At 35.1% G+C, this 12,500-nt stretch overlaps 1 protein-coding gene across 3 annotated transcripts in view; it reads right to left on the bottom strand.

Annotated features, from left to right (window-relative positions):
* Positions 1 to 12,500, bottom strand: part of LOC106876905 (protein O-linked-mannose beta-1,2-N-acetylglucosaminyltransferase 1) — an 83,395-nt gene that overhangs the window by 17,022 nt on the left and 53,873 nt on the right. For all 3 annotated transcript variants that reach the window (XM_089363503.1, XM_089363502.1, XM_089363504.1), the window contains 7 exons: positions 12,256 to 12,382; positions 5,438 to 5,507; positions 4,430 to 4,528; positions 4,003 to 4,098; positions 3,708 to 3,784; positions 2,721 to 2,814; positions 1,787 to 1,836 (listed from right to left, as the gene is read on the bottom strand). In XM_089363503.1, coding sequence (XP_089219629.1) covers positions 1,787 to 1,836; positions 2,721 to 2,814; positions 3,708 to 3,784; positions 4,003 to 4,098; positions 4,430 to 4,528; positions 5,438 to 5,507; positions 12,256 to 12,382 — 613 coding nt within the window. The remainder of the gene's footprint in view (positions 1 to 1,786; positions 1,837 to 2,720; positions 2,815 to 3,707; positions 3,785 to 4,002; positions 4,099 to 4,429; positions 4,529 to 5,437; positions 5,508 to 12,255; positions 12,383 to 12,500) is intronic.

Genomic DNA, 12,500 nt, shown 5'->3' with positions numbered 1-12,500 from the left:
TTCCTTCTTTACATTATCATAGAATGTGATTTTAAAGAGTTTTGTGGAAGACTAACTGAAATACTTTAAGGCAGTATAGGAAAACAAAATAACGATAATAATAATAATATAGTATAAAACAAACAACAAAAATCAATATATATAAATATATGTAACATATGCAAAAAAAAAAAAAAAAAATGAATTTTTTTTTTTTTTTTTCAAATGTCTCCATGAAAAAACTCCTTAGAAAGGAAAAAATAAAAAGTTTTTTTAAAAGATTTCAGCAAAAACATCTATTCCCATTACTTTCCCGACCGGTTCCATTCCCTCACTTCCCTATCATTGAAAATATCTTTCTATTTTTTTTTATGGAAATATAACTTAAAAGCTACAAAATTGGTTGGCTTGTTTCTTCCATAGTAGCGTGAGGTTTTTTTTTACACATACATACACACGTGTGTGTATGTGTGTGTATACACACGCACACACACACACGCATATATACCTTTATATATATATATATATATATATATATATATAATATGCATACACACATACAGAGATATGTTCATATACACACACACACACACATATATATATATATATTTCTACATATATATACATGCATATATATATATATATATATATATATATATATATATATATATATATATATATATATATATATATATATATTGCTGGAGGGATCAAGAAGGATGTCATGCAATGAAAGTCATACCTTCTTTCCCCCCACCCTCCATGCCACCTACATGCCCCACCACCCCACCTCAACATAATGAACTTTAGCAGTCATGTGTTGGGCACTGAATCAACACGTCAGATTTTGTTTAATGGGAAGGAAGACTTGTTGTAGTTTTATATAAACATGGGGAGGATAAGAGAATTTTATTCAAAATATCAAAAAGATATTAATCCCAGAATCACTTACTGTGGGTTTCTGTGCCACCACAAAGAAAAGGTCAACAATCTCACAGACATCAACACTTTGACTCTGACTCCTGTACTATTGGCACCTCTGACTCCGACTCCTCTTTATGTAATTAAATGATTGTGCTCTACATATCTCATAAAGCATTTGCATACGCTTGTACTTTGAGTAGGCCTATATGTTATAACTGGATTATATTAAAGAATAAAGATATTGTGAGTCAGAATTAGAGTCAGTATAGTTTTACCGACTCCAACTCTGACTCCAGCAACGCTTTAATTGTTTCCAACTCTACGGCTCCGACTCCACAGCCCTGATATAAAAACCTCCTTCAGTTATGATTGACCAGGGGATTGCACCTAGAAAGTACCCCTCTGAGGCCACAAGTCTGGGCAAGGTTGTTTATGGAAGGCCAGCAGTCACCCATGCATATCAGCCTCCCCTCTCCACACCACTGATGTCATCCAAGGGAAAGGCAAAGGGGCCGATACAGATTGGCACCTGTGACGTCACAACTCATTTCTACAGCTGAGTGAACTGGAGCAATGTGAAATAAAGTGTCTTGCTCAAGAACACAACATAGAGCCTGGTCCAGGAATTGAACTCACAACCTCATGATTTTGAGCCTGACACTCTAACCACTGAGCCATGTGCCTTCACAAACGTATTATATAAAATACATATAATGATATATACGACACATTAAATGTATATTTTAATACATAAAATGCTAATATATGCAACACATACGCAAATATCTGATGGATTGGGTTACAAGAAAAACATAATGAAACGCTAAGTTTTTTCTTTGTTCTTTTTATCAGATCAACGGCAAGAACAGCAACAATTACTTACGCTGTCTGGGAATACATTCCAGGCCATATCAATAGCTTTCATCATAACATCTGAAGTGATATGAATAAATACGTAAACAAATATTAATATATACGCATCAAAAATAAATGAAGGTAAACAGATAAACAGGCAGACAGGCAGGCCATGGACAAGATATCTCAAGAACTGCTGGATGGATTCAGATGAAACTTTCAGGGATGTTTGGCCTCATGACTGGCATGAACTGATTAAATTTTCGGATTGATCTGGTACCAGACAAGGATTGTGGATTATTTCTCCTGTTTTTACTTAATTTTTGAGAGCGGTCGGGTTCATTTTTAGTATTCTCGTTTGTGAGAGCAATCGAGTTTATTTCAGATATTCTCATTTTAAAAATCCTCTCTGGTTAATCGTTGAGAGGACGTTGGCGTTGCCTTGACGGAGATTTGTGCTCTCTGAGTGCTCTTGTCATTATTATTATTATTATCATTATTATTATCATTATCATTATCATTATCATTATTATTATCATTATCATTATTATCATTATTATTATTATTATTATCATTATCATTATCATTATTATCATTATCATTATTATTATTATTATCATTATTATTAGTATTATCATTATTATTATTATCATTATTATTATTATTATCATTATTATTATTATTATTATCATTATTATTATTATTATTATTATTATTATTAAGGAGGCAAGCTGGTAGAATCGTTAGCATGCTGGGTGAAATGCTTAGCAGCATTTAATTTGTCTTCACGTTCTGAGTTCAAATTCCACTGAGGTCAACTTTGCCCTTCATAATTTAGAAAAGATGGGACAATGACCACAAGCAAACTGCAACCCAAACAGCCCCAGAACACAACAACAACACAAAGGAAAGCATAACAACAATAAGAAGAACTAAAAGAGGAGACACAATGAGATGTTTACCTGTATATTTAGTGCTGCTAGTCAGGGACCGATTCTGGAAACCAAAGAGTTCAGCCAGTTCAGAATATTCCTGGAATTTCTCATCCCAGCAAACCTAGAAATAAATAGCATGAAATAATAATGGTGGCGGTGGCAACGGCATTGATGGTGGTGGTAGTGGTAGTGGCAATGGTAATGATGATGATGATAATGATGATGTTAGTGGTGGTGATGGTGGCAGCAGTGGTGATAGTGATGATGATGGTAGTGATGATGGTGGTGGGGGTGACAGTGGCGGTGGTGCCGGTGCCGGTGGTGGTGGTGAAGCTGGTGATTTATGATGACCGTGTTTATGATACTTCTGATGGTGTAAAGTCAGTAATGATGACAACAAAAACAACAAAGTGAATGATGATGATGATGATGACAATGATAGCAATGGTGTTGATGACATTAATGATAATAATAATAATTAGGATGGTGATGCAACAGCAAACAACACCAAGGTCAACTTGGCCTTTTATTGCCCCAGGATCAATTTCATTTTTTGTATTTTTTATCTTTTATCTTTTACTTGTTTCAGTCATTAGACTGCGGCCATGCTGGGGCACGGCCGCAAAGAGATTTTAGTCAAATGAATCAATCCCAGGATTTACTTTTTTCTTTTTAACCCTCGTACTTATTTTATCAGTCTCTTCTACCAAACTGCTAAGCTACAGGAATGTAAACACACCAGGAACGTAAACAGGAATGTAAACACACCAACATCGGTTGTCAGACGATGGTGAGGAACAAACACACACACACACACACACACACACACACACACACATACACATGCACACCTTGTTTAAAGCAGTAGAGAGTGATTTGAGGAAGAATCATTTGCTATTTCTAACTAATTGGGGAACATGAAGAAGTTTGCTTGCAGAAGTTCCAAGTGAAAGCACACACACACACACACACACACACACACACACAAAGAGAGGATATCTCAGATCTACTTACCAAAACCATTTTGGGGTTCAAACCACACTGCATGATAATGGTTTGGAATGTGTTCACCACAGCATTATGGTTAATACCTGGAAAGAGATGCCATTAAAATTTGAATTTTTGATAAACAAATACATCTATCAGGGACATGCCACCTGGGTAGGCAAGGTAGGCAGTGCCTACCCTGAATAAAATAGATCGATGGCAACATTTTCCTTTTATGGCAAAATATGCACCTAATTCAATAAAATTATGAAGGTTTCTCTGATTATTATGCGTAAAATGCAAAATATTTAATTTTTCTTACCAGGTATAATAACAATTGGGGTTGAGAATATCTTATGTCCCTTGAAGTTGCTATAGACAAGTGATACAGGCTTGATAAGGTCATCAATATGTCCAACTAAGAGAACAAATAAAGAAAAGAAAAATAAATTAACAACAACAATAATAATAGTAACAATAATAATAATAATCTTTTCTACTCCAGGCACAAGGCCTGAAATTTGGGGGGAGGGTGGGGGCCTGTCGATAAGATCAACCCCAGTATGCAACTGGTACTTAATTTATCGACCACCAAAATGATGAAAGATAAAGTCGACCTCGGCGGAATTTGAACTCAGAACGTAACAACCTTTCTACTGGAGGTATAAGGTCTCAACCTTTAAAAACATAGAAAAGTAGACGATGATGATGATGATGAAATAAATAAAAATCGTCTGACAATGACTTACTGTCACAGAAGTCCACATATCCTTCATATTTGGCACAAAATTCTCGCCTCTGGTCATTTCTGTAGGCCATTGGATCAGGTCTTACTTTTGTTCCTTGCACTGAAATGAAATAGTATTATAATTATCATTATTATTATTATTACTATCATTATTATTATTATTATGATTATTATTATTATTATTACTATTATTATATCGCTAAAGTCTCTACAGTTTAACTTGACATCTTGGGAAAGTCATTGCCAAGATTGATCTGCGTGACATAAAACATGTCACGGTGCATCAAAACAATTTGAGTTGAAGAAACAGAGCAATACAAAAATTCTATCTTGTAATCACCAGACACATTTATGCAATCCCAGGGAAAATCAATGTCCCCATTGTGACTTCCTAGCAAAATCCATCCTTGGACTCAGGTTACATTTTTTTTTAATCTTCTCCTTCAAATACTCATCCATCAAAATTAACAGGAGTGATCTTCATCATCATTATTAATTTTATCGAGTGAGTGATCGGTGCATGCCATTAAAGTGACACTGGGGTACAAATATACGAAGCCTAATATACCCATCATGACTACCTGTTTGATAAGGGGACACCAGGCACATGCATCATCTGCGTGATTGTTCGATAAGAAATTGTCGAACCCTCATACATTGTCTAACGACAGGAGAATCCCTTATTATCATTATACACACACACACATATACACATATACATATATATATATAAATACATCTAGCTACCTATAAATATCAATGTGGATACCTTATAGTAGTGAAGTCCATACAAGGGAGGTAACTCTCAAAAAAGGGACAGAACTCAGATAAACTTAATTATTTGATAAAATAAGGAGTGCAAGTCTAAATGCTGGATGTTAATATAATTAACAAAAAAAAAAACCCACATCAAGACAATGCCCCAGTAAAAGAGTAACAAATTTAACTTTAGCAATATTCACTTTGTTCGTAAGAGATTGTTAAAGTGTAGAAGTCAGGTTTAACTTACATTTAAGTGGAACACAAGCAAACAACTGTAGACTGTTTGGCCATCCACTGTCAGGTTTGGCATAACTAATCTGCAACAACAAACAATAACCTCATTTAACACTTAACACCATCGTTGCATCGGTTTAACATTGGCTTTTTTAAGAACTGTTCTGTATATCCTCACTTCTTTAACCCTTTCGTTACTGTATTTCTGACTTACCCAGTCTCCCAAAGAGTCAGGACTTGCACCTTTGATAAAAAGGATTATTATTATTATTACTAAGGCAGTGAGCTGGCAGAAACGTTAGCACACAGGACGAAATGCTCAGCGGTATTTCGTCTGCCTTTACATTCTGAGTTCAAATTCTGTCAACGTCAACTTTGTCTTTCATCCTTTCGGGGTCGATAAATTAAGTACCAGCTACACACTGGAGTCGATGTAATCAACTAGTCCCCTCACCCCAAATTTCGGGCCTAGCCCTAACCGTAACCCTAACCCCAGAAGGATGGAAGGCAAAGTCAACCTTGGCAGGATTTGAACTCAGAAAGTTGAAGAATAGTAGAAGTCGTTTTATCTAGCAGTTTGCTGATCCTGCTAGCGACCATTCTGAAAAGTATTAATAAAGTAATTACTTGTGGTGTTATTTGGTTTGTCTGTAAAAAGAGAAAAGCCTAGATTTTTGGTAACTGCAAACAGAATGTGCAAAGACGATCGGCAAATTTCAGATGTGAGAAAACAAGTTGGTTTAAAAAAAAAAAAGCAGACAATAAAAAAAAAAGCAAGTAATAAAAAACAAAGTTGCTGATTAATTTAAGAGAAAATGTCAGAAGAAAAATTAACACTTCTTTGTCACATTTTTCTTTCAATTAATTCTACATAACAAGAACAACAACAATCCTTTCCACTATAGGCACAAGGCCTGAAATCTGAGGGGAGGAGCGAGTCAATTACATTGACCCCAGTGTTTAACTGGCACTTATTTTATCACCCCTGAAAGGATGAAAGACAAGTCGACCCCAATGGCATTTGAACTCAGAACTTAGCAGCAGACAAAATACCGTTAAGCAGTTCACCTGATGTGCTAATGATTCTGCCAGTTTGCCACCTTAATAATAATAATAACAATAATAATAATAATAATAATAATAATAGTAATGATAATAATAATCCTCTCTACTATAAACACAAGGCCTGAAATTTTGGGGTGGGGGACTAGTCGATTACATCGACCCCCAGTGCGTAGTTGGAATTTAATTTATTGACCCTGAAGGGATGAATGGCAAAGTTGACCCCAGTGGCATTCGAAATCTGAATATAGCAGGAGACAAAATACCGCTAAGCATTTCACCTGATGTGCTAACAATTCCGCCAGCTACCCACCTTAACAATAATAATAATAATAATAATAATAATAATAAAAACAGAAACAATTCCTATCATAGTAGGCGCCTTAGGTATAATAAAAAAAATATTCAGACAAATACATAACAAAAACACCAGGACTTACAAATATATATAACATACAGAAAATTGCACTACTGGGCACAGCACACATCCTACGCAAAACACTTTCAATACAGTAAACATAAGAGCATCACAGCAAACCACAGCACATACCCAAGGCACACAGAGCTGCGCTCGGTAGTGAAGTGAAAGCATGTTATAAAAATAAAACTACTGGATAATAATAATAATAAAAATAATTCCTTTAACAAAATTGTTGCCTCTGCCACCACCACCATCCCCCCCACTCCCACTCCCCTTCTTTTAGTATTCATTTATTTCATACCAATATAGCTTGTATTGTTCCAACTCACCCAAGCAGATTCCAATTAAAACATTTAGCAACACAAAGAAACTCAACAAATTACAAGATTCTTTTTACACTTTTTTTCTTTTTTTGTTTTGCTAAAATGGTTTCTGCTAAAAGAAAATAATTCTAAGAGGCATTGATTTTTTTTTTGTCTATTTTCTTTTTTTTTTTAATATTTAATATAGTGCATTGGGGTTGTGATATGATTTTGCAGTGGGGGGTAGGGGTTGCAGATGTGTCGTTAGACACCTGACTTGGGGGTGGGGTCAATTTAGATATGGGTCTGGTATTTAGAAATTAATACACACAGAATTGCCAGTGATAGTATGTGTGTGTGTGTGTGTGTTTGCATGTGTCTGTGTGTGTATGCCTTCATGCGTGTGTGGCTGTGTGTGTGATTGTGTATGTGTATGTATGCATGTGTATGGTTGCATATGTGATTGTATTTGTGTGTAAGTCCACGTGTGAGCGCATGCAAGTAGGAGTATGTTTGTGTGTGTCAAAAGTACGTGTTTGCGTGTCTATGTGTGTATGCTTGCATGTGTGTGTGGTTGTGTATGTGTATGTATGCATGTGTGATTGTATTTGTGGGTGGGTGTGTGTGTTAGTGTATACGATGTGTGTGTTTGTGTGTGTATGTGTATTCTGATATGCGTGTGGATATGTATGCATAAGTACATGTGTGTGTGTGTATGCATGTCAGTGAGTGTATGTATGCAAGTATATGTGTGTATGTGTATATATATGTATGTGTGTGTGCATATGTGTGCATATGTGTATGTTAAAAAACATCACACTTTACTAACAAAAAACCCAATTAACACCACACACTTTGCCCGTTTATTTGTATCACAGTAAATTGCAGCTAATAAAGTTGGCAGAACTAGTACAACATTGTGTTAAACACCCCAGAACATTCGACCTTATTGCTCCCTCTTGCTCTCACACCATTCCAAGTTCAAATCCCAATGGGATACACTTTAACTTGTTTATATCTTTTATATTTTTTTTGTTCATTTTTTTATGGGTATGGGTAAAAATATGATATAAACTTGTTGTTTTGTTATCTTCTACGTTTTTTTTTTTGCAAATTTATTTTTAATAGTTTGTTGTTGTTGTTGTTATTTTAAACTTGATTTTCAAACTCCTTCGCTCACTTCTCTTAATTGTCAGACACAATAGCTAGGATTGAGGTCAATACGAAAATCAGCAAGACATTTACCAATTAGTTGAGAAATAATTATCAGTTTTGCATTCAGCAGAGATTACACTTCAAGAAATGGTTACAACAATGGCACCACACCACGCCCACTTTTAGAGTTTTACCAATAAATTCTTAAAAACAGAGGCAGCAAAAACCAGAAAATTATAGCATGGCAGCAGAAATGATTTACAGCATTTAATTACGACCAACTGGAAACCGAGTTCAAATACAACTAGAGTCAACTTTAGATTTTATAAACCCAGGGCTGAGTTTTGTGGTCATCAGCCTTGCTAGAAATAAACATAGCATGGCAGTAGAAACGATTTGAAATATTTAATTATAACAGTAAGGTAACGAGCTAGCAGAATCATTAGTATGCCAGACAAAATGCTTGGTAGCATTCCATATGTCTTTACATGTATATATATATAAATACACACACACAGATATATATATATATATATATATGTATATTTATGTATGTATATATATCTATATCTATATATATATAAATACACACATACACATATATATGGAAGGGAGGAAGGGAGATGGAGGAGGAAGGGAGGTGGAGGTGATGTTGAGGATTGTAATGAGGAACAAGAGGAGGATGATGATGATGATGATGATGATGATGATGATGATGACTGACTGATAGTTGTTGTGGTCATGATGATGATGCTGATGGTAATATTTGGTAGACTTATTCTGCTGGCCAGTTTAACACCACCACTTGTCCCTTAGCAGAGTCCAATACCACCAGGCATAGGGGGCGGGGGTCAGATATAATATATTACCTGACTATGGTGGTAGTGGTGGTGGTTGTCGTCGTCGTCATCATCGCTGTGGTGGTAATAGTAGGCAGTGGTGGTGGTGGTGGTGGTGGTGAGGGGAATAGCGGTAATATCAGTGGTTGTAGTAGTCATAGTAGTAGTAATAATAGGAGTAGCAGCTTTTTGGTTCGACTATCACACCCACCGACCAATGCCACCCCCCAAAAAAAAATCACCCCACCCCCAGCCTCGCCCCCACACCACCCGTTTGCCAGTCACATCAATACTCAATAATTAATCATTAATAAAGTGAAGTGAATATGTCACAACAGCAGACTAAAAAAACTTTAACTTATTTAATTTTGTCACGAAAGTTCTGAGTTCAAATCCCAACGGGAATGTCTTGCTTCTACATCGAATATAATTGTAACACTGCTTTTTTTTTTATTTTTGCGTCATTTTTTCAATTTTAATTCTTCAAATTTATTTTTAAATTTGATTTTCAAAACTAAGATAACCACACTAAGCATGATCCAAATGCACATGTGTGTGTGTATATATATATATATATATATATAGGCAAATAAAACACAGAAAAAAACAACAAAAGTTAATTAGATGTACACAATGAGTATATTAGATTGACACACATATCTACATTTAAATATATACATACATATATGTATGTGTGTATATATATATACATATATATATACACACACACACACACACACACACACACACACACACACACACACCTATCTATATATATTTATATCTATATGTATACAAATACATACATATATATATACATATATATATATAAATATATATGCACACATACATATATACACAGATACACACACACACACATATATATACACACACATTTATATATATGTGTGTGCATGTGTGTGTAAATATCCATGCACATATCCAATACAAATGGGCTCACATACAAACAGACTTATGCATCCATATAAAAACACTGTCTACAAACACAGACACAAACACAAATAGATACGTTCACAAATGAGCAATCTGCACATTTCTATAGCTTCCGAAATCAATGATTTAATTACGATGACAGCACAACAGGCTAATACTAGAAGGGAACCCACAAGAATGACAACAGAAAGGAAAAATGTCTTTCAATGATATTAAACAGGAAATCCAACCTCAGTGCTAAACACACAATAAACTCCCTGCTAAGTTGTTCAAGCAGATTAATCAATCATCTTTCCTGTCAGTCACAATATATTTCCTATGGAACATTTTATATACAAATACACACACATATATGTCTGTCTATCTATCTATCTATCTATCTATCTATCTATATATATATATATATATATATATATATATATATATATATATATATATATAAAAGACACCATTTCGAGCGTGGCCGTTTTCATGCAGGTGACACGTAAAAGCACCCACTACACTCTCTGAGTGGTTGGCGTTAGGAAGGGCATCCAGCTGTAGAAACTCTGCCAAATTAGATTGGAGCCTGGTGTTGCCATCCGGTTTCACCAGTCCTCAGTCAAATCGTCCAACCCATGCTAGCATGGAAAGCGGACGTTAAACGATGATGATGATATATATATATGATGTTGACCACTAACGTGGACATTTAATGTGCTAGAAATAGATCACATCTTGTGTCTAAAAAGACCTAAATTGTTCTCAACATGAAATATAGCATGATACCAAAACGTAAGCGGGCAAGACATTTAAAATCACCGAAAAGGAACATTATTAAACTGGGACCGGTTTCAAATTTAACAATCTTACCGACTGTCTATTTCTCTTCAGCCTGATTTGTAATGGAACCATAATCATCAGAACCCCATACAAAGTTGCCCACCGCCATAGGTGCGCGTGTATATGGTTCTGCTAATTACAGCTTAATGGTAAAATTCAAAAGTCTTCGTTTTGGCGCGCTAATTCCAGGAATATGTCTGCAGAGAATATTTACTGCATCGTATATATCCAGTATGAGAACTCGGTAAGGGTTAATATATTATTATTAAAAAATATGGCAAAAAATCATATATTAATTAATATATTGATTCTTTAAATGTGCTAGCCACCTATGGCGGTGGGCAACTTTGTATGGGGTTTTGATGATTATGGTTCCATTACAAATCAGGCTGAAGAGAAATAGACAGTCGGTAAGATTGTTAAATTTGAAACCGGTCCCAGTTTAATAATGTTCCTTTTCGGTGATTTTAAATGTCTTGCCCGCTTACGTTTTGGTATCATGCTATATTTCATGTTGAGAACAATTTAGGTCTTTTTAGACACAAGATGTGATCTATTTCTAGCACATTAAATGTCCATGTTAGTGGTCAACGTCATATATAAAAATGTACTTTAATCCCGAGATTGCAGATACTGTTTCTGAATCTCTTTGATTCTTTAAATGTGCTAGCTTCCTGGTAATTAATCGATATTAATTAATATATGATTTTTTGCCATATTTTTTTAATAATATATATATATATATATATATATATATATATATATATATATATCATCATCATCAACATCATCATCGTCGTTTAACATCCGCTTTCCATGCTAGCATGGGTTGGACGATTTGACTGAGGACTGGTGAACCAGATGGCTGTACCAGGCTCCAATCTGATCTGGCAGAGTTTCTACAGCTGGATGCCCTTCCTAACGCCAACCACTCAGAGAGTGTAGTGGGTGCTTTTACGTGCCACCGGCACGAGGGCCAGTCAGGTGGTACTGGCAACAGCCGCGCTCATAATGGTTTTTCTGCTTGATTCATTGGTTAGCTGAATGATTAATTGAATAATTGAATAGTTAAGTGGTAAAAGCTGATGAATTGACTAATAAAAATAAAAGAAGTGAAACAAAACCAGTGTGCGTTTTTATTATTATTATTGGCATGATGACCCTCCCAAAATACAACAAAATCTGTTTCAACACATGGAGTTTATGTCAAGAATCCTGCAAAACAAATACAAAAATAAAAATTCACCTGATCCTGGAAACCAAAAAAGATACTCACCTGTTCAAATGTTGAGAATCCTTCGATTTTCTTCTGTCCGATGAAATACCAAACATCTCGAAATTTGAGATTTTGGATCATACTACTGCCATATTCATTCAATAGCTGCCTGGCATTTTGACCAAGCCTGAAATATATATACATTATAATGCAATAAGAAAATGGAGGGGAATATGAGGTACTCATCAACTTGCAGACACTGTATTCTGTTGATTAATCTGTTTATTTTATAACCAAAATGACAA

Source organism: Octopus bimaculoides, chromosome 15 (assembly GCF_046866305.1).
Source record: "Octopus bimaculoides isolate indiv1 chromosome 15, ASM4686630v1, whole genome shotgun sequence".
NCBI lineage: Eukaryota > Metazoa > Mollusca > Cephalopoda > Octopoda > Octopodidae > Octopus > Octopus bimaculoides.
This window is presented reverse-complemented; position numbering and strand designations above follow the sequence as displayed.